Source organism: Protopterus annectens, chromosome 5.part0 (assembly GCF_019279795.1).
Source record: "Protopterus annectens isolate FY-2018-M chromosome 5.part0, PAN1.0, whole genome shotgun sequence".
NCBI lineage: Eukaryota > Metazoa > Chordata > Ceratodontiformes > Protopteridae > Protopterus > Protopterus annectens.
The window spans coordinates 1,245,618,160-1,245,640,870 of record NC_056735.1 but is presented as its reverse complement, the minus strand read 5'-3'; the positions used below and the strand labels follow the sequence as shown (position 1 = coordinate 1,245,640,870).

General features: G+C 42.4%; 1 protein-coding gene across 4 annotated transcripts in view; it reads left to right on the top strand.

Moving 5' to 3' along the window:
- BBX (BBX high mobility group box domain containing) overlaps positions 1 to 22,241 on the top strand; it is a 2,705,004-nt gene extending 2,682,763 nt beyond the window's left edge. For all 4 annotated transcript variants that reach the window (XM_044071093.1, XM_044071095.1, XM_044071094.1 and 1 more), the window contains one exon: positions 21,680 to 22,241. In XM_044071093.1, coding sequence (XP_043927028.1) covers positions 21,680 to 21,761 — 82 coding nt within the window. In that variant the 3' untranslated portion in view covers positions 21,762 to 22,241. The remainder of the gene's footprint in view (positions 1 to 21,679) is intronic.
- The last annotated feature ends 470 nt before the right edge of the window (positions 22,242 to 22,711 follow it).

Genomic DNA, 22,711 nt, shown 5'->3' with positions numbered 1-22,711 from the left:
AAATCTAGAGGTTGGGATTGCCATAGTTTAGGTCCAAGGATAGAGAAGATGTGGTCAGTACAGCATAAGCTTGTTATGGCTATTTGTAGAGTTGAGCCAGTTGTTGACTGCTTATGGAAGTTGTAGGATGAAGTGGTACTAAGAAGTCTCGTAGGTAGTGGGAATGGTGTGTCTTTCTTGAGTAGCTTAAAGAGCAGTGATCCAAGGAGAAGTTTAGCTCTGACTTGCACTGGAAGGGTGTGACAGTTTGTTCATTACAGGGGGAAATTGGTAAAAAATGTCAGATTTTGTTGGGGATAGTTCTAAAAGTTGTGGTCTTGTTTGTATAGAGCATAATAATAAGTCCATATTCTAACTGAGCTAACAGAACACCATTCCAAATAGCTGCCCTGGCGTTTACAAAAATAAATTTGAGAGTTTGTTTGCCCCAAAAAATAGACTATTGGTTTTTAATCTGAGTTTGTGAATTTCATTTTGAAATTGAGAGATTTGTCAAGCCAGATGCCTAGGTCTTTGAAAGAAGCTGTTTTGGGAAGGTTGTAAGATCGATAATGTGGAGGGTAGATGGGCATTTTGTTACCTTTTGTTGATTCTGAAAGTCAGGAGTTAATCTTTTTAAGTCTGAAGATTAGTTTTGTTGCTGTTCAGTCTAATGTGTGTGTTGTCGAAGTCAGTTGGAGTTGGGCTTGAATATCTTGGTGTATAGCACCATGTCATCTGCATATCAGATGAGTTGCAGACAAGGCATGTTGAGGGATAGCTTATTGATAAAGATAGAGAAGAGTAGTGATGCGAGAACTGAGCCTTGTGGGATTCATGATGTTATGGAGGCAGGTTGAAAAATGAGGGTGACAATTTTGACTTGCAATGATATGTTATTGGGAAATGTTTTGAACTAGTGGGATGCTTGCAGACTGATTCTTTTGGTATAGGTCTTACTTGGGGCCAATTTCCATTGTGATGGCATGGTATTAAATGTTCATAGGTAAATACTAGGACCTCGGTGGGGGGGGGGGGTTAATCTTTGCCTTGCTTCCTATAGCTGAGAATTGAATCTTTGACCTTTTGTTTGCTAGGTGAAAACTTTAACCATTATGCCAAACACCCAACACATAAGTTATAGATTTGGGCTAGAGGAAAGACTGTGCAGTCTCTGCAGTGATATAAGAACCAATGACAGAAGCAGTCAGTTGCCTGAATGAGTCAAGTGGGATTTGTTCTTGCAACAGAAGGATTTGTTTGGGAGTTATTCTTGCAAAGTAAAATGAGGGGGCTGTTCTGGTGGCGACAGGGTTATCCCTTTTGAAGTTTAGCAGGATGAAGGACAGTTACAAAATTCAGTAAAAATGTCTGTTGAGGAGAGTTTGCTATTCTGACAGGCAATGTAGCCACTTGTGAAGGAGTTTTTGTTGTTGCGAGGGGTCCTTCCTGTTAAGAAATTTACTTCTTGTCAGAACATTTTGAGGGAGTTCAGAAGGCTGGTTTGTTTGGTGGTTAAGCATATCTAGCTTTGTGTCTGCAAACAGCTTGTTAGTATTATACAGGAAAAGTGTAGTGAGGGGGTATGTATTCCATCGGTGCCAGGCGTCCTCTTAAAATTTCTTCAGGGCTTTTATTTTTTCAAGAGCCAGTCTGTTTTGGAGTTTTTGAACAGTCTGGCTACAGCAGAGAAATAAGTGTTTTAATGAGGAAGATGAGTGAGTGAGTTTTCTTGCTCAATACTGGCATCTCTTATATTAATTATAGGTGACCAGTCAGTGGCAGACATATGTTAGTGACTTGGAAATTTTGACCTGAATTGTGTGTTTCATGTTTAAAGTTTTGAAATAGTAAAGATATTAGGCAATGGTCACTAATGTTGCAGGATGAAGGGTAAAGAAGAAAATGTTTGAGGGGTGAGAGATAATTAACGAGGCCAGTGAGTGAGTGTTGCTTTTGTAGTCTGGGACATGTTGGTTGTTTTACTATCTGCATTCATTTCAGATCTGCAAGGAATTCCTCAATGTTATATTTGTTGGGTCCACAAAGGTTGATGATTGTTTCCAAGAATGAGTGTCTTATTATTGCGGGAATGGATGATATAATTTTATGCATTACATTTTGGAATTTTGAAGCTGAGGAAGGGGAGTGGTATATACATGACAGCAACGCAGAGAGGTTTAAGTTAAGTGAGTGAAAGTTTAGTTAGGATTCACTTGGGAACTTGGACAGAAACATGGGTTTGCCTGTTTAGTTACTGAGAAATTAAGGGTAGATTTTGTATTAGCATTGTTCTGCCTCTTTGGGTATTCTCCCTAGGGAGGGAGTCAAGGATACACTTGTATTTTGGGGTAAAGTGGTGACTGTGGTTGGTCATGTTAGAGGCCAGGACACTGTGATTTCCCACTTTTAGATCTTTTTAAGTATATTTTCTTTTCTTCATAGAATGCAGTTTGGTTCCTTAGAATATGATGCAGCCTAAACATCATAAATGAAGGTCCCCCTCCCCCTATACACACACACACACACGGACCGTTTACGTCACAGTGGTATTGTTGAGAGTTGCTGTTTTTTTAAACACTCACTGAAGGCTCAGTACTGCTTTATTATTCTAATCTGTACTTGAGTGCTGAGGATGATCTGTTTACTTTTATTCTATTCAGAAATTTGAAGAAAAGGGTTTTGATAAGTGTTCAGTGCTGTAGTACTTAAAATTCCAGACCCTGTCTCACATTCTTGAAAACATTTAGGCCTAGTTAAGCAGCCCTTTCCGTTCAAGGGTGGCTGAGTTGCCACTTCAGAGTGCTAGGAAGGCAAGTGATAAAACTTCATAATTTTCAGACTGCTCTTCACTTTGTACAGTTTCCGGAATTAAAAAGATCTCTAGTCCAAAATGAAACTTTTGCTAATAGTCCATTCAGTATAACTCATCTGTGCTCTTCATATAAAGATGTTCATAGGTTCATAGGTTGGTACTAGGCTATCGGCCCTAGGGCCTATACAAGCCTAGCCATAACAATTCCCTGGCTATTTCTTCCCACACTGTTTACTTCCTTGGACCCCTGTCTAGCAGGGCGACTGACATGATCCCCGGGGTGAATTTCCTTTCTCCCATCTAATCATCAAGGTTCCTTTTGAAGAGGGCCAAAGAGGCCCTCTGCTTGACATGTATGGGCAGTCTATTCCAGATTCTGAGGAGTCTCTGGGTCAGGAACCTATCCCTCCAGCATGTTTTGTTTATTGTGATGACAAAGTTTAGATCCCTGGAGCGTGTGGCTCTGAGGGATTGGGATTTCTTTAAGTGTAACATGTCCAACAGCTCAGGGTTTGACATGGCCTTGTACGTTAAGCAGAGATTGCCTCTGAGTAGATGATATGTGACAGAGTATAGCTGGAGTTTTTAAAGGCGGTCAGCATAGGGCATCTGCTTTAGGCCTGTGATTCTTTTAGTGAGGTATTTCTGCGGCCTTTCCAGTTGTTGCAGATGTCTTGAGAGGTACATACCAAATGGGGCGTTGTATTCTATAATGGGTCTAATAAGGGATGAGTACAATGGGACAATGACCTCCTTTTTTCTGGATGACAAGCCCTTAGGGATGAGGTGTGCCACATAGAAGGATTTCCTGACTGTTGTGGCGATGTGGTTATTGAAGGTGAGACCACTGTCCACCTGTGTCCCTAAGTCTCTTATCACACTTTCGGTGTTTAGTGTACTGCCACCTATGTGGTAATTCACGGGTACATGTTTTTTCCCAAAGGGGATAACTATACATTTCTTGGCATTGAGCTTGAGCCCATGTCTCTGGCACCAAGCATCTGTTTCCTGTAAGGCTCTTTTGTAGAGTATCCACATCATTTGGGGATTCAGTAATGGCTCCCAGTTTGCAGTCATCTGTGAACTTTGTTAGCCAGAGTCCCTTAGCGTTGGCCTGTACTTCAGAGAAGTAGATGCCAAACAAGAGAGGTCCCAGGACTGAACCCTGAGGTACTCCACTTGTCTAGAGCTGGATTTGGAGTCAGCTACTTTTACAGTGTGGGTTCTGTCAGTAAGCCATTTGGCAACCCATCGAGTGACATAGGGATTAATGTCCAGCTTAGTAAGTTTATCAATGATTCCAGAGTGGGGGATGGTGTCAAAGGCCTTGGCGAGGACCAGATAGGCTGTGTGGACTGCCTTACCCTTGGCCACGAAACTGGAGACTGATTCGAAGAAGTCAATCAGGTCTGCAACAACCACCTTTTTTTGAAGAATGTTTAGCTGTTCATGTCAAGTTTACATCAGCAAGGCACAATGTAGAATGCAGTTGTAGGTGATGATAGTTTAAACAACAGAAAATGGTATATCTAGTGTGTGTCATGCAGGCCGAGACATTTGTTTCTGAAGCAGTGTGAAATCTCAACAGGAAAATGGGTGACTTTCTTGATCTGGGTCAGGAAAAACATTCAAAAGGAAGAATCTGAAAGATACTACCCCCACCCTTACCCCCCCATCTAGACTCTTAACCCAACTATACTACCGCCACTACTAACCACAGTCAGAAATAGCTAGTTGTCTTTACATACTTTAACATCTTGTCTGACAACTTAGTTTCTTGTCATTTATAATATTACTAACAATCTTAACTTGCAACATTTTCTGTATATACCATTGATAATCAATATCTTGTTATTGTATTAAAGTCAACAACCTGTAATGTTTACTATTGCTGCAACTTTGTATCTCTATCATGTACACACCGATACCTTAACATACAAGAATTTTTCTTCCCTCACTACCAGTCATTTTTCATCGTCCACACTTATAGCCATAGCACCACTCCCACACCCAAAAGGTCCAGTCAAAAGCTCATCAGCCCCACCCACAGAATCCCTCCCCCTACTCCCCTTAGCTATCTTCCACTTTAGAACTAGCTTGACTAATCCCATAGCCACTCTACTCTTCACTGTGCTACAATTTCCCCAGTGCCACAATACTCAAACACTATTATGCCTCTAAAACCCACCTTCTTTGTACTCCTTCCTCCTCCTCTTCTCTTCCTAACCTACCTTCACCTTCTCACCAGTCTTCCAAATTCTAATCACTCTCCCTCCTTCCATATAACTTCTACATACCTCACATATGTTCAACACCCCCACAACCACTATATCCCCTCATCTCTATTTCTTCAGTAGCAACCTCCTATACCTTATAAACTAATTTGTGTTCACTGCTGTTCATCCCCAATCCCTAACAACACTACTATAACAAAACATCCAACTCTCAAACAGGACACTAAGAACTCCAAATTCCTCTTTTCCCATATTCAGCAACTTATTACCAACCTTCTCTCTGGTGACATTCACCCAAATCCTGGTCCCTCTCCCTCTCCATTTAAATCCATCCCTTCTCTCTCCACCCTCATAATGCAAATCCTTCCTTTTCACTACACTGAATGCTCGAAGATTATGTAACAAGATTCCAAACCTCCATGCCTGGCTCCAACAAAACCACCCTGATATCTTATCCGTTACTGAAACCTGGTTAAAGCCACACATAAAAGATCCTGAAAATCACTCCCCCCAACTACAATATAATTAAAAATGACAGGACCCTCAAAAAAGGTGGTGGAATAGCTCTTCTCTACTCTTCTCTTACAGTTACTCCCTTCACCAAACCCATATCCCAATTCGCCAATGCCGAACTAACCCTGGACCTCCTCCAGATAAGTATAAACAAACACTTATGTATAGCCACTCTCTACATTCCCCCAGGAGACAATATCCCCATTCTTGAGGATATCCTGTCCAGGTTCTCCTCTAACATTACCAACAAGATCATAATCCTTGGTGACGTTAATATTAACTGGACCGATATTCCATCTCCTAATTCTCCACACAACATAAACTTATACAACTTCTCACAACTAACAAACTCTACTACCAGGCCCTCGAAACACTCCTCCTCTGGTACTACTCTTGACTGGATTCGTGTTTCCCACCCCCAGTACATCTCTGACAGCAGTATTCTACCTGACACTCTTAGCGATCATCTTCACTCTTTCGCTCGTCGCCTTCCCTTCTCCTTACAATTATCCCATACTTGTATCTCCTCCCGCTCTCTGAAAAACTTCAACCCTGAAACCTTCTCCAGCTCTTTAAAACACACAAACTGGAGTCCTCTAAAAACCTTCTCCCTAGATAATGCAGTAGTCTATTTTAATACTCCATTCTTAGACTTGTTAAATATCCTTGCTCCCTCCAGAACCAAAAGAATTAAAAGTAAAACTGTTCCATGGTTAAGCAAAGAAACTACAACCATTATGCATCTCCGTGACAAAGCCTGGAAACATTACCAGAAAAATAAAACCCATACCACCCTGACTGAATATAAGCTACTATGTAACAAAGTAAAAAAAAAAAAAACACTTGTTCCATCTGACCGCAAATCCTACTTCTCCACCCTTCAAAATAACCACAAAACCAACCCCAAAATTCTTGAATGGTATCTCCACCACCCTCAATCCTGGCAAAAGAGACGACCCCTGCCCTGACCTAAATGTCCCAGACCTCTCCTTAACCACCCAGTTTAACTTATTTATTGATTCTATTGCCAAACTACTTCTTCCCCAACAAAGCTTCACTTCCACCTCCTCCTCTCTGTCTCCCTCCCCTAACACTACTGCCTCCCACCCCCCCTTCCTTCATTATCAAACCCATTCCTATCACCATAAAAAAACTCCTTCAGAAACTGATACCATGCTCAAATGCCCCTGATGGTCTTCCTTCCTACTTCCTCAAAATTGCTGCTGATGCCATCACCTTTCCCATCTCCATTCTAATAAACTGCTAAGTCCAAGAAAACTATGTACTCCTACTGTGGAAAAAGGCCTATATCATTCCCCCTCACAAAGGAGGTAATTACAACATTCCCAATTTTCTGCCAGTTGCGATTGTATCCCGTCTCAAAAGTTCTAGGAAAGTGTATTCACCTTCATCTTCTACACTACCTCACAGACAACCACCTTACCCCACACAACATGGTTGTAGACCTGGCCACAGTACTATAACCCCTATCCTCTCCTTCCTCGAAACTGTCAACAAAGTCCAGGAGTCTGGCTGTCTCGTGTCCATCCTGCTTCTGGACTTATGCAAGGCCTTTGACACTATCTCCAATAACCTTCTCCTATATAAAGTCTCTAATCTAAATCTATCCCACTCTTCTGTCAACTGGTTTTCTAGTTACCTCTCCGACAGACATTCTCCTCCATCAAAATCCATGCCTCAGCCATTTCTGCAGAATACAACACTGATCCTCCTTTATTTTCTCACCCCCTCTTAAGACAGTTCCTCAGAGGGGCTAAGAATATAAAACCCCCAAGGAAACAACCAATACCTGCTTGGGACCTCAATTTCATTCTAGAAAGGCTGACCTTGCCTCCTTTTGAGCCAGCTGCCTCAACAGATTTGCAATATTTGTCCTGGAAAACAGCCTTCCTTCTGGCTATCACCTCAGCTCGCAGGGTATCGGAACTACAAGCCCTCATGACAGTGCAGCCTTTCATCATTTTCCATCAGGACAGAGTTTCCTTACGAACCAATCCGTCCTTTATGGCTAAGGTGGTATCCAGGGTAGCTTTGAATCAGGCTATCCACTTACCTACCTTTTACCCTAATCCTCAAAACAAAGGGGAGAGACTACTACATTCCTTGGACATCCACAGACAGCTGCGTTACTATTTGGACAGAAAAAAGCCTTTCAGAAAATCAGAACAACTCTTTGTGTCCTATGCTATAGGAGCTCAAGGGAAGCCAATTTCCAAACAGACAATCTCAAAATGGATAGCCCACTGCATACGCTTTTGTTACTCTTTTCATGGTAAAACTGTGCCTGCAGGCATCAGATCTCACTCCACAAGGGCCACAGCTACCTCTGCAGCTTTCCTCAGAGGGGTTCCTACCAAAGATATTTTGGAAGCAGCCACTTGGAGTTCTGTGCATACCTTCTCCAAGCACTACCACCTACCATTATACTCCAAAACTAGAGCAGGCTTTGCCACTGCAGTCTTGCAGGGCATCCTGGCTCCTCCTAGTTCCACTTAGTGCCTACCACCCCTTTTTTAGCTTTGGGATTCTACCCATCTGTTATGACTACAGCTGTATGCACGATGAACATAGTACAGTTTTGTACCTACCATAAATGTAGATGTTCGAGTGCTAATACAGCTGCAGTCCAGGTTTCCCTCCCTCCTTCCCCTCTTGGGACAGGCCTATTGGCTAACACCTTCTCATACAACCTGATTTGGGGTATTCATTTATGGTGTATTTGCTTGCAACTACTGTTTTTTGATTATATTGCATTGCATTATTATATAAATTTATGTATTGCCTTCCTTCTGGGGGCACCTGACATCTGGGGCAAGAAAAACTGAAGAAAATGGCGTCAGCTGTTTTTTTTATACCCCTGTTGCACTGACGTCAGGGAAGAAGCGACGACAACCGACGCCTGACCTAGACTTTGGAATTCGGCCGACCGAGGACCCACCTGATGGCAGGAGAACCCATCTGTTATGACTGCAGCTGTATTAGCACTCGAACATCTACATTTATGGTAGGTACAAAACTGTACTTTTCACTGTGTGTGAGATATTAACTGGAAATTGTCCACTTTTATTAAGCATCTGTTGGGTTGTTTGTAATAACTTGCTGCAGTTAAACTCTTTTTTCTAGAGGCTCCTTTAGCTGTTTAAAACTTTTATTTAAAGGCTCACTGCTGCTTTTCAGGTGTGAGAAACATTTCTGCAGTTTGTTCTAAGTAGTGGGGATATTTGTAGCATTTCCATATTCAGGCTTGTATTTGGGCCTAGTGTTTGTGGAGGCTGTGTCTCTGAGCACATATTCAGGGACATCTTGGTTTAGCCAAAGCCATCAGGCATTTCAGTAAGAGAGAATTGTTTGAGGTCATTGGCTGACTGAGGTCACCTGGACTACAGCTTAGACTAAGCACCTCATTGGTTCTTTTGAGATTTCTTTCTTAAAAACTGTCTCCGGTTTCAACTTTCTGTTACCTAAGAAGTTCATTTGTGAGTGTTCTGCCATTTCACACTGAGCTTGATAGAAGGAAAGACACTGAGGAAACTCGGAGCTATAATATATAACACTAAGTATCCCGTTTTTTGTTTATTTTGTTCTTTATTTCTTTGTTATTTATAGCACTTTGTGTACTGTGTATTTTTCTAGCTAGTTTCACTGTGTGTGAGGTATTAACTGGAAATTGTCCACTTTTATTAAGCATCTGTTGGGTTGTTTGTTTGTAATAACTTGTTGCATTTAAACTCTTTTTTCTAGAGGCTCCTTTAGCTGTTTAAAACTTTCATTTAAAGGCTCACTGCTGCTTTTCAGGTGTGAGAAACATTTCTGCAGTTTGTTTTCCACCCTCCCTTCCTGTTGGTATAGTGTTTTTATAGTTGTTGGCTTTGCAGTTGCCCGCCCCTAGTGTAAATTTCATCTGGGACCCTCCTCCCAGTCTAGTGTCATTACCTCATTCTACCCAGTACAGGGAGAACATTTGAGAAGGCAAATTTGGTGTAACTCATTCTAAGCCTTTTAGTTTAAGCACTTGGGCTTCAGACCAGTTGTTTTACATTAAGAAGGTTTGTGGCCTGCACTGTGGTGGCAGGACAGGTAGCTTATATCCTTCTAAGTTGGGAACTGCTGATTGAGGGCTCAGTGTCTGTTATTCTAAAAGTGTATTAGTTCTGGTTTAAGCACTTGGGCTTCAGGCCAGTTATTTTACATTAAGAAGGTTCGTGGTCTGCACTCTTGTGGGAGGAGAGGCTGGACTCTGCCCTTCTGAGCTGGGAATTTCTGGTTAAAGACTTATAGTGCCTGCATATTTGAACTGTTTCTTACTGAAATTGGTACACCTTGTTTGCTGTAGCATAGACTAGATCCAGGCCTGCTGAATCTAGATTTGTTTGTATGCTTGTTGTTTGTTTGCTTATTTCCCTGAAACGCTAATTTCACCTAAAACGTGGTTTTTCAGCGCTTCTGTGGATCCCTAGTGATATCTGCATTGCTTACTGTACTTATTTCCTTGTTTCACTTGAAATAAAGTTACTGTTTGTCGTTTTTGCATTTAAGTTACCTGTAACACATTGCATTTAAGTTACCTGGCACTTGCTCACTAAGTCAGCACTAAAAAATTAAAAGCACTACACCCTCACAAACTCCCCTTGAGTACCTTGTTCCCCATTGGCCCTTTTTTTCAATTATAAAGGAATTCCCAATACTATTCTAGCATGTCCAAAGGTCAGTTGTCAATCTCTCCGGTCCAGCTGGTGAATCTGGGAATCTTGAGGCAATGTTACAACTGCCTCATGTACACAGAGAACCCTCTCCTCCTCCCAACAAATTCCAACACATGTGAGAAATGCAACCATATAGCCAAACTGGAGGCTAAGCTCTCTCAACTCAGCACTGGCGTAACCAGTCAGGAGGAGAAGGAAACCACACTCACTACAATTCCAGTCTCATATAGACCTACCACGACAGCAAGCCAAACACATAAACACACAAAAACATACTTGGAGGCTCTAAATAAAAATCTGCCTAAGCAGCAGAGACCTCCAAAGCAGACACCCAAGCAACCGCTACCCCAAAACAAAACACGTGCAACACATAGCTCACAATGCCAGTGTGCCGAACAGTCACAGCCCTTAAGGCTAAACAACACACCCGATACACTTGTAATAGGTGACTCTATCGTCAGGCACACTGACATCCTGCTCACCAGGCTGAACAAGGAGAAGGTCACGGTGAGCTGCCTGTCGGGTGCTAGGATCCGCCACATAACACAAGCACTCAGGTCACTCCAAGGCAAGTACAAATATGACTCAGTCATTGTCCATGCTGATGTGAATGACCTGAGACGTACCTCCCTGGACTACATGAAAAGAGACATAGAGGAGCTCTCTGAGCATGTAGCCCAGGCCGGTATGACCCTGACCTTGAGTAGCATCTTACCCTCACCAAGAATGATGCCACAATATGAAGACAAGATGATCAATTTCAACAATTGGCTTAAGTATTGGTGTCATTCAAAGGGGATCCAATGCCTGTCAGCCTGGGATGACATGCTCGACAAGACACAGTGCTTCGCTAGGGACGGCTTGCACCTGTCACACCTGGGCTTTCGGATATTGGCAAAGGCTCTTGCTACCCCTATGGTGCCTTTTTTTAGGCAAGGCTCAAAAGACAAACCCACCTCCATAGGTATCACAAGGGATAAGAAACTAAGAGTAATGCCACTCAACGCCAGAAGTCTAAACCTCAAGATGCACGCACTCGAAACTCTCCTAAGCATGGAGAACATCGATATCTGTGCAGTAACAGAAACCTGGTTCAAGGCTCCCGAGAGCACCCCAGCACTACCAGGTTATACCTCATACCATGCTTTTCGGCCCCAAAACTTGGACCGAACCACAAAAGGAGGGGGAGTATCAATATTCGTCAGATACCCACACCTCCAGGTTGGTGGCACAGCACGAAGCATCAGAAACTATCCATGTGTAACTAACAGTGGGTAAAACTGTCTTCCAGTTTATAGCCTGCTACAGACCACCCTCCCAAACCCAGGAACCCCACTCGGCCTTCCTGAGAACACTGGAAAATATGAAGGTCTCTCCAAACACCATTATATTGGGCGACTTCAACTACCCAAACATAGACTGGGAGCATTACTTTAGCTCCAACACCCTAGCCCAAAGGTTCCTAGAATTTATAAACTCAAATGCTATGGAACAACTTGTTACCACTGCCACAAGAGGGGAAAACATACTGGACCTGCTCATCACCAACATGGGGACTCTATGCTCCAGACCAGAAGTGTATCCCTCACTGGTAAGATCAGACCATAAACTAATCTCACTGGATATTCACATCCCGACCCCACCCCCTGCCCAGAAAACCACAGTGAAAAACTTCTCTAAAGCAAATTTCACACTCCTCAAAACCGAGGTGGAATCCTTCAAAGCCCCCGGGCCTGTGGAAAATACAGCCCAGACTGCAGAATCCTTTATAAACGCATTCTATGAACACCTTCAGGAATGCATGGATCTTGCAATCCCAAATAAAACCAAGACCCAATCCTTCAAAGGCAGACATCCTGTCTGGTGGACCCCAGCCATAAACAAACTATACAATAGAAGGAGAAAGCTACTACATGATAGAGCAAAATCCCAAAAAGGGAAGGCATCTCTGATCAGTATTAGCAAAAAAATACGGGCACTCATAAAATCGTCTAAGGCCAGCTTCGAGAGAAAAATTGCACAGGACACTAAAGATAATCACAAGGCTTTCTTTAGTTATGTTAGGAACCTGGGTGGGAATTCCCAGATATGCTCAGAATTAGTCCAAAATGACAAAAAATACACCGAACCCACAGACATTGCCAACATCCTAGCTGACAGGTTCAGTGCAAACTTCTCCCTCCCCTCCCCACCAAAAGGGCAAATGTCTATCCCAGCAGAGTGCTGCCCCCCCTGACATCTCAGATGCTCAGGTAAGAGCCGCCCTCTCCAGAGCAAAAACACAGCATCAATGGGACCAGACGGTGTCCCGGGCTACGTCCTACATGAACTCCAAGAAGAGCTAAACCCAAACATAAAACTACTGTTCAATCTCAGCCTTACTACAGGATATGTACCCAAAGAGTGGCGTACAGCAACAGTGGTCCCTCTCCACAAAGGTGGTGCCTCAACGGATCCTGGAAACTATCGCCCCATAAGCCTGACTAGCTTGGTCTGCAAAGCTATGGAAAGGATCATCATGGACCTCATAAATAAAGATATTGGGGACCTACAGACACTGGATCCTACCCAGTTCGGCTTTGTTAAGGGCAGATCCTGCCTCTTAAACCTGGTCGATTTCTTTGAAACAGTCACCAAGGCCATTGATGAGGGGAAGGTGGTCCACACAGCCTACCTGGACCTCGCAAAAGCCTTCGATACAGTACCCCACTCGGGCATTATAGATAAGCTCACCAGCTTAAATATAAACCCCTATGTCACTAGATGGGTTGCAAACTGGCTCAAGGACAGAACCCACATGGTTAGAATTGCTGGAGCTATGTCAGACTCCAAACCAGTTACAAGTGGCGTCCCACAAGGCTCAGTCCTGGGACCTCTCTTGTTCGATATATATTTCTCGGAGGTACAGGCCAAGACAGAAGGACTGTGGCTGACCAAGTTCGTAGATGACTGCAAACTGGGCGCCATAATCGACTCTCCAGCCGACACAAGCATCCTCCAAAAGGGCCTCATAGAAACAGACAACTGATGCCAGAGCCATGGCCTCAAGCTAAACGCCAAAAAGTGTATAGTCATCCCCTTTGGCAAAAACAAAGTGCCCACAAATTACCACATAGGTGGTAATCCATTAAGTACAGAAGAAGTAATTAGGGACCTGGGGACCCAAGTTGATAGCAATCGCTCATTTGACAACCACGTGGCCAAAGTGGTTAGAAGAACATTTTATATAGCCCACCTAATCATGAAGGGATTCACATCTAGATGAGGGGAGGTCATCGTGCCTCTTTACTCATCCCTCATCAGGCCCATAATTGAGTACAATGCCCCTTTTGGGATGTACCTTACCAGACACCTGCAGCAACTGGAAAGACCCCAAAAGTACTTCACCAAGAGGATCAAAGGGCTCAAACAGATGCCATATGCTGCCCGGTTAAAGAAAGTCCAGCTCTACTCAGTGGCATACTGCCTGCTCAGAGGCGATCTGTGCCTGACGTATAAAGCCATGTCCAACCCGGAATTAATGGACATGCTGCACCTCAGAAAATCCAAATCCCATTGAGCTACGCGCTCGAGAGGCTTGAACCTCATCACTGAAATAAATAGGACATGCTGGAGGGACAGATTCATAACCCAGAGGCGCCCTTCACTCTGGAATAAAATCCCAGTCCAGGTTAGGCAGAGTCCCTCATTGACTCTCTTCAAGAGGAATCTTGATGAGTGGATGGGAGATCGTAGGTTTACCCCGGGTATCACTTCTGTGTCACTGTTAGACAGAGGCACAGTATACTAACCTCGAAAAAGGGCATAGCAAAATTAATTTAAAATGGGTGGCGAAAGCCAAACACACTCTGGCTAGGCTTATAAATGCCCTATGGCAGATAGCCTAGTATGAACCTATGAACAGAAGCCTAGTATGAACCTATGAACAGAAGCAAGAAGATCTTTCAGCTTACTTCATGAACTTGGCAAGCATGACCAGTTCTCTGCAAGACAATTTCTGCAAGCACTGGGGTTCATGGCTTCATGTATTTTGATGATCCCATATGCAAGGCTGCATATGAGTAAACTTCAAAGGTACCTCAAGAAACTTTGGTGTCAACACACACAGGACTTGGAATCAGGGGAAGAATCAAGTCTCTGTCTACAAATGGAGTTCCTCCGCCTGCCAGCCAGACTCTCACCACAGACGCCTCAGATGTTGCATTGGGGGGGGGCTCATCTGGAAGGCAGGGCATACAGGGGACTTGGAGCAACCAGCAGATTCATCTGCACGTAAACTTAAAAGAATTGATGGCAGTGCAGCAGGCCTTGCTGGCTTTCAAGGACCTACTCTACCCTGGGACTCTGCTGATCAGGACAGACAATACCACAGTCGTGGTACATCAACAAGCAAGGGGGGACTCACTCATACCCCTTGTGCAGACAAAGCATGAGACTGTGGTCCATAGCAGCATCCATGGGCTTACATCGAATATCTTAGTATCTTCCCAGGGAGGTTAAACTCCTTGGCGGATCATTTGAGCAGACATGTTCTGGATACTCACAAGTGGCAACTGAACAACACCAGTCCTCTCCTTCCAACCTTCTGCACCAGGGAGTTTCACATCAAAAGCTTGGAGGGTGGATGCATTGTCCTTCCCATGGACACCTCTCAGTTTATGCATTCCTTCCTCTGTTTCTTCTACCCAGAGTGTTGCTAAAGATGGAGGAGAATGTCTGTCGGAGAGGTAACTAGAAAACCAGTTGACAAAAGAGTGGGATAGATTTAGATTAGAGACTTTAGATAGGAGAAGGTTATTGGAGATAGTGTCAAAGGCCTTGCATAAGTCCAGAAGCAGGATGGACACGAGACAGCCAGAATCCTGGACTTTGTTGACAGTTTCGAGGAAGGAGAGGAGAGGGGTTATAGTACTGTGACCAGGTCTACAACCATGTTGTGTGGGGGTAAGGTGGTTGTCTGTGAGGTAGTGTAGAAGATGAAGGTGAATACACTTTCCTAGAACTTTTGAGACGGGATACAATCGCGACTGGCAGAAAATTGGGAATGTTGTAATTACCTCCTTTGTGAGGGGGAATGATATAGGCCTTTTTCCACAGTAGGAGTACATAGTTTTCTTGGACTTAGCAGTTTATTAGAATGGAGATGGGAAAGGTGATGGCATCAGCAGCAATTTTGAGGAAGTAGGAAGGAAGACCATCAGGGGCATTTGAGCATGGTATCAGTTTCTGAAGGAGTTTTTTTATGGTGATAGGAATGGGTTTGATAATGAAGGAAGGGGGGGTGGGAGGCAGTAGTGTTAGGGGAGGGAGACAGAGAGGAGGAGGTGGAAGTGAAGCTTTGTTGGGGAAGAAGTAGTTTGGCAATAGAATCAATAAATAAGTTAAACTGGGTGGTTAAGGAGAGGTCTGGGACATTTAGGTCAGGGCAGGGGTCGTCTCTTTTGCCAGGATTGAGGGTGGTGGAGATACCATTCAAGAATTTTTGGGGGTTGGTTTTGTGGTTATTTTGAAGGGTGGAGAAGTAGGATTTGCGGTCAGATGGAACAAGTGTTTTTTTTTTTTTACTTTGTTACATAGTAGCTTATATTCAGTCAGGGTGGTATGGGTTTTATTTTTCTGGTAATGTTTCCAGGCTTTGTCACGGAGATGCATAATGGTTGTAGTTTCTTTGCTTAACCATGGAACAGTTTTACTTTTAATTCTTTTGGTTCTGGAGGGAGCAAGGATATTTAACAAGTCTAAGAATGGAGTATTAAAATAGACTACTGCATTATCTAGGGAGAAGGTTTTTAGAGGACTCCAGTTTGTGTGTTTTAAAGAGCTGGAGAAGGTTTCAGGGTTGAAGTTTTTCAGAGAGCGGGAGGAGATACAAGTATGGGATAATTGTAAGGAGGAGGGAAGGCGACGAGCGAAAGAGTGAAGATGATCGCTAAGAGTGTCAGGTAGAATACTGCTGTCAGAGATGTACTGGGGGTGGGAAACACGAATCCAGTCAAGAGTAGTACCAGAGGAGGAGTGTTTCGAGGGCCTGGTAGTAGAGTTTGTTAGTTGTGAGAAGTTGTATAAGTTTATGTTGTGTGGAGAATTAGGAGATGGAATATCGGTCCAGTTAATATTAACGTCACCAAGGATTATGATTATGACAAAAAAACAAAGGCTGTTCTCCAGATTGGCCCAGGCAGCATTGGTATCCCTTCCTTCGCAGCCTTTCCCAGGCTCAGCCTTGGCATCTTTCCCTGATAACCAGATCTGTTGGTTCAGGGAGGGGAAAGTTCCTTCATCCTCATCTTCAAACTCTGCATTTAACTGCCTGGCTAATACTTTAAATCTTTCCCAACAGGTGGTTGAAGTTCTTCATGAAGCCAGGAGGCCTAGCACCAGAAAATCCTATGCAGATAAATGGAAGAGATTTTTCTCTTGGATGCTGGCTAAAGGAGAAGACTCTTCTCAACCTTCTCTTTCCCTCATTCTTGACTACCTAGCAGGATTGCTTAATGGTGAACTTTCCTTTTCTTCATTCAAAATTCATGCTTCAGCAATTTTGGCTCATTGTTGTTTTGAGCAACCCATTTTTTCTTACCCCTTGATGAAGCAGTTCCTGAGGGGAGCTAGTAATCTTAGACCTCCTAGAAGAGCTCCTACTCCTGCTTGGGATCTTAATTTTGTCCTGGAAAAACTTACTCTGCCTCCCTTTGAACCAGCTGCCTCTGCAGATTTGAAGTTTCTATCGTGGAAGACTGCTTTCCTTTTAGCTATTACTTCAGCTAGAAGGGTATCTGAGCTGCAAGCCCTAATGGCAGTAGAACCTTTCATTATTTTTCACTCAGATCGAGTTTCTCTGAGAACTAATCCCTCCTTCATGCCTAAGGTAGTTTCCAGTTTAACCTTTAACCAGTCTATTCACCTGCCTGCATTTTTCAACAATCCCCAAAATAAAGGGGAAAGGATTCTGCACTCTCTTGGTGTGCGTAGACAGCTGAGATTTTAATTAGGACTAAATCCTTTCGAAAATCTGAACAGTTGTTGGTTAGTTTTGCTCCTGGGGCTCAGGGTAAAGCTATTTCAAAACAAACCATCTCTAAATGGATTGCTCATTGCATTCACTTTTGTTACCTGTAGCATGGGAAGGTTCCCCGTCAGGGTATTAGGACCCATTCTACTAGAGCAGCCTCTGCAGTCTTTCTGAGAGGTGTGCCTACTAAGGACATTCTAGAATCAGCTACTCGGTCTTCTGTCCATACTTTCACAAAGCATTACAATCTACCTTTGTTTTCTAAATCCAGGGCTAGTTTTGTCTCTGCAGTTTTGCAGGGTCTTCTTACCAACCCTTAATCTGTGATCCTTCCTCCACTCTGTCTTTTTCCTGGGCTTTGGGAATCAACCCATATGTGAGGACTGCAGTAGTGAAACATGAAGAACATAGTACAGTTGTGTACACTTACCATAAATGTAGATGTTCGAGTGTATTCACTGTTGCAGTCCTGGTTTCCCACCCTCCATTCCCCCTTTTTTCCTAAGGCACAGACTATATACTTTTTATTTTTTGTATGACGTGTCCAGGGTGCTACCTTCCTGGGTTAGCCTTCTTTTGGGGGCTCCTGACAGTTAAGGCAAAAAAAACTGAGGAAATGGCGTCGGCTGTCTCCCTTTATACCTGACGTTCTGACATCAATTTTACAATCAGTGGCAGCCAACGTCATATACCAAGGACTTTGGTATTTGGGCTGACTGAGGGCTACTGGGAGCTGGATAACCCATATATGAGGACTGCAACAGTGAATACACTCGAACATCTACATTTATGGTAAGTGTACACAACTGTACTTTCTTGCTAACCTTCAGTCTTCTCTAAAAACAAAGCTATCCTCCTGTTGTAACAAAATCTAAGTTTGCTACCAGCTATAAAGCTTCCTCCTACCACTACAATGCCCTACACAAACTAAATTGTCTCGAACTTCCCAACCATCGTACATACATTCAACTTAATCATGCCCATAAATTCATCTTTAATCCCTCGATCTAACCCTCCCTTGCCTCCTCCTTCAAAATGCACCTACCCAACAGACTTCTAAGATCCAATAACCAGAATTTGCTTGAACTACACAAGCCTGCTCGTTCTCCAGGCAAACACCTACTGCCCTTTTCCCTAGCTCGCCTCTGGCACTCCCTGCAGCCTCTTATTCGTACTACAGACAACCACTCTACCTTTAAGACCCTGCTTCATTCCCATCTCAAAATGCTCTGGGAATGTTCCTGCTCTCATCCCACATGACTCGCATCTTTTTTTCCCCATTTTTCACACTCCTTTACTTCTCTCTTCTCTTCATCATACTAAGCTTCTCTGGCTACTACCATCTTCATTTCTGTCATTTACTCCTACTCTTGCTCTAATTTTATTTCCTTATTGTCCCACCGTTCTTACATTCAACAATTAACACCTCTTATCCCCCTGTCCTACTTTAACTCTGCTAAGATTTCATGTAAAACTGTAATGCCTACGCTGTGTTATTAACAAATCTAACAGGAATATGTACCAATGGATTTTTCTTATTTTAATTGACTTATTTATATGTGCCTGTGTAATTTTACCTTTTTTTTTTTTTTTTTTCTGTATTTTCACTGCAATCGTGTAAATGCATTGACTTCATAATATATTGTTGTTTATGGAGCTTTTCTTCCCGGGACTCCATTGAAAACGGGCTGTTCTTGCCCCAGTGGACTATCTTAGTAAACAAACTGTAAAATAAATAAATACATTTATGGACAAATAACAGAAAAGCTACCCTTCTCTGTCCATTCTTCCAGAGAGTATTAAAAATAGCTAATTGACAAAACGTCTGTTTTTAATGCGTTTCCTCTGTGTTCTTATCTAATTGCAGTGTACTGTAAAAACTCATTTTATTGACAAACGGAGTTTGTGACAAGCATGTTTCCCTATGTGGGCTCAAAGGGACATAAAGAACTAACCTCTCCGGAGTACTGGCTACATATGGGTTCCTCTTGCACTCCAGTGTAGGTACTCTTGAATGTACAAAATCACAGTTAGCCCTCTGAGGGACTAGTGGACAGCTGTAGAAACATTCTGATGGCTCAAAGAGGTGATAAACCCACATGTAATGTACTGCTCCAGCAACCTACCCTTGAAAATCTACAGTTATGGTGAGCACTATATATATATATATATATATATAATTGTTGCTTGCTTTTGTCTTTTAAAGGATGTACTTGTTCAGTGTATAGAGATGAGGCTTTGGGCAGCACTTTGGCTAAGCACATATTTTAAAAAGCCAGGCCAAGTTGCCAGATATGCTGTGTGGCAGGAAGCACACACCCCTAAGTATGATGATGAGAAGATTGCAAAAAGCCCTCCCTCCAGATTAGCTGATATATTCCCTGTGCGTATCTATAGATATATATAATGTATATAGCGTTGTAAACACATGCACATAGACGTGTGTGTGTGTGTGTGTGTGTGTGTGTGTGTGTGTGTGTGTGTGTGTGTGTGTGTGTGTGTAGATATATGGGTCTTACATGTTTGATCATTGAACATTTATTGCATGGTGAAATTTAAAGAAAATTCGTCGGTGGTGTAGTTGGTTCAATTATGTTGCTGTTGAATTTCAGGAGATCAACTGTAACATAATTCTGGAGTTTTCCCTTTCTTTGCAGTTATGTAACCCTGGTGTGAGTTTATGTATGATATGGAGTTGTAGGGCTTAACCCCACGTAAAAGCGGTTTCTATATTATATGTGGTGGTCACAAATATAACCCATTGATTTACGTTTGTGATCACTTTAGTCATGATTTTAATTTGTAATGATTGTAATCACCAATGAAGTTGTGTTTTTACTTTCAAACTGTCCGTGATAACTTACTCTGTACTCGCATCTTTATTATATCTTCAGTTTGTGTATGGTACAGATGCCATATAACTAGGACTCTGTGCTGTGACCGAATCAGATGTGATCCTTCATTAGGTTGGGGTTAGGTTTGTTCTCCCAAACTTCCCAAGGTGAGGAACATTTTGGCTGCTTTTGTTTAAGATCCTTACAATGGAAGCGGCTGTTCATGCTGCCATGTTCTACAGTGTGGTTTGCAGGGATTTCATTGTGCATATTCACTGTCTTAATTCCCTTGTAATTACTCATTCAGTCAGCCTGAAAGCAGTAGAACTGTGCTGCATCTTCCCCGTGGTATGAAGAAAGGTCTAGATAAGATTGTTTCCTCTTGCCTTACCACAGTTGCTGTTACCATAAGAAAATCATATTTTCTTCTCCATCAGTTTGGATGACGTAATGATTTGTGGTGTGCAGTGTAACTAAAAAGAAAAATTAGCATGTGAATTCTTAGTGTTTGAGAATCTTTAACTTGAAAGGCAAACTTTTTTTTATTTCATGGCAATTGATACTGTGTATATTTTTCTGGCCCCTGTGTCTCTCAGATATCAGGCTGTTGCCACTTTCCATTCATTCCACAATACAGGTAGGGGGCAGTCTGGAGCACAGGTGTCATACAGATAGGCACAATGGATCTTTCTGTTTGGTCCTTATCCCATCCCTGCTGGTAGACTGTAGCACCCACGTCACCTGTAGGGGGTGTGTTGTGCCCTTCCCTAATATGTGCATGCTCTCAGACACACATGTACCATGGGGGCTACCATCATCAGGTTGCAAAAAGGCAAATCAGTTGACCAGAACCACCAAATTCCCTCCTTACGAAGGGCTAGATAGCATATCCTACTACATGACACACACGTACCAGCACCAAAGACGCTGTTCAGATTCTGGTCTTCTGGCTCATAGTCAGGTCTTTAGCCTTCTGCACAGAGCCACACCTACTGTGTGTGTGCTTTGTATTAAGAAATTAATTAAACTTCTGTGCTGCTGTGTTCTAATTTTGGTTAGAAAACTTAAGCACTTCATTTAGATGTTCAGAAATTGGTTATAATTTCCAGACATGAGAGTTTTATGTTTTTCTTTTGATGCAAATCCATTCTTTTGTAGTGAGGCTTAAGTATTAATAATTCTCTCAGTTATGATAATAATGTGATATTAGCATTTCTGTGATGTTTGCATTTAACTTTTTTTTTAGTTACACTTGGTGCAAGATCCTGTACAAAATGGTTCATTTTCAGTAACAGCAGCAGCGTTTGATCTTAGTAAAGGTTAAAAATAGTTGCTCAGTGATGGTGTGTAGGTAGAAATGGTGCAAATCAATTAAATGCTAGATTGCTGGATGTGCAAAGCCTGTTTAGCTAACCTAGAGACTGCACTGATGGTTTGTAAGTCATGCATGGAATATTGTAGACTGATGTAAAATCTGTTAACATTACTTATTCAGCTTAACGCCAGTGCTCTGGGTCTTTGTTTCCAGTAATTGAAAGAAGCTTAACCGTTTTATTTTTTTCTTACAGAACCCAGCGATCTGTGCCACTTTCTCATGATGGACAGCCAAAAGAAAGATCTCCAGTGCTCATCTCCTGTGCTGATCAGTGAAACTACAGTTTACTGTAGAATTTCGCACTCTACCATAATATCCTAGCCACGTCTTTGCATTTGAAGGATAGTCCATATTATAAGTTTTGACTGCAAGCAAAAGTGACCTTGGCCGTTTCATGTGGCTGGGATTGTTTGAATAAGGTGGAAATTTCACATATGCCTTTCAGCTGGCACAAAGAATTCAGATATTTTTTTTCTGAATTAAAAAAAAAAGAAATCTATTTTTCAGACCAAGCCAGACTGATTTCAGTGCTTTCACTTTCCACTGAAGGCTTTTACTGAATAGGTGATTGTTCCATAAAAAAGAAAAGACTGCCTCTTTTGTGGCTTTGAAATGTTTCCTGTCTTTCCATATGGAGTGTGTGCTGCTAGATTCCTCCATTAGCTAACTGAATAACACTGAGGCACTGCACTAGTTTTTAAATTATATTTTCATTTTATGTATGTGAAGAATTATATTTTATGGTTTATATGAAAGTTTCTCAGAGTATTCTTGGAGGCAGAAAAAGTTGTGGCCAGATGCACCTTTGTTTCGGGAGGGTGGGGGTGGAAATAAGTGCAGCAGTATGATATATGTATTTATGGTTCACGGAGTGCTGTTCTGTGACAAGGGTACTGAAATGCTTCAGCTTCGTTTCCGCAAAAAAAAGTGAGAATTAATTTAGCTTCCCTTTCAAATTAAACCAAAGGACATTCACTTGAAAAAGTGCAAAATAATGTACAAATCTGTTCATGTGTACGTCAAGTAGATTGACAGAATTTGTGTGCGCGGGTGTGTATGTATATGTGTCGTGTTTATGTATGTGTGTGTATATATATAATATATATATTGGTTACCCTTAGTATGTTGAAAGGCCACTACATTACAAACCATGCAGGAAACTTTGGCTCTTCATTTGTCGATGTTCTGCCGTGTCGGTGAAGTGGAATTCGATATAGTGGGCTGT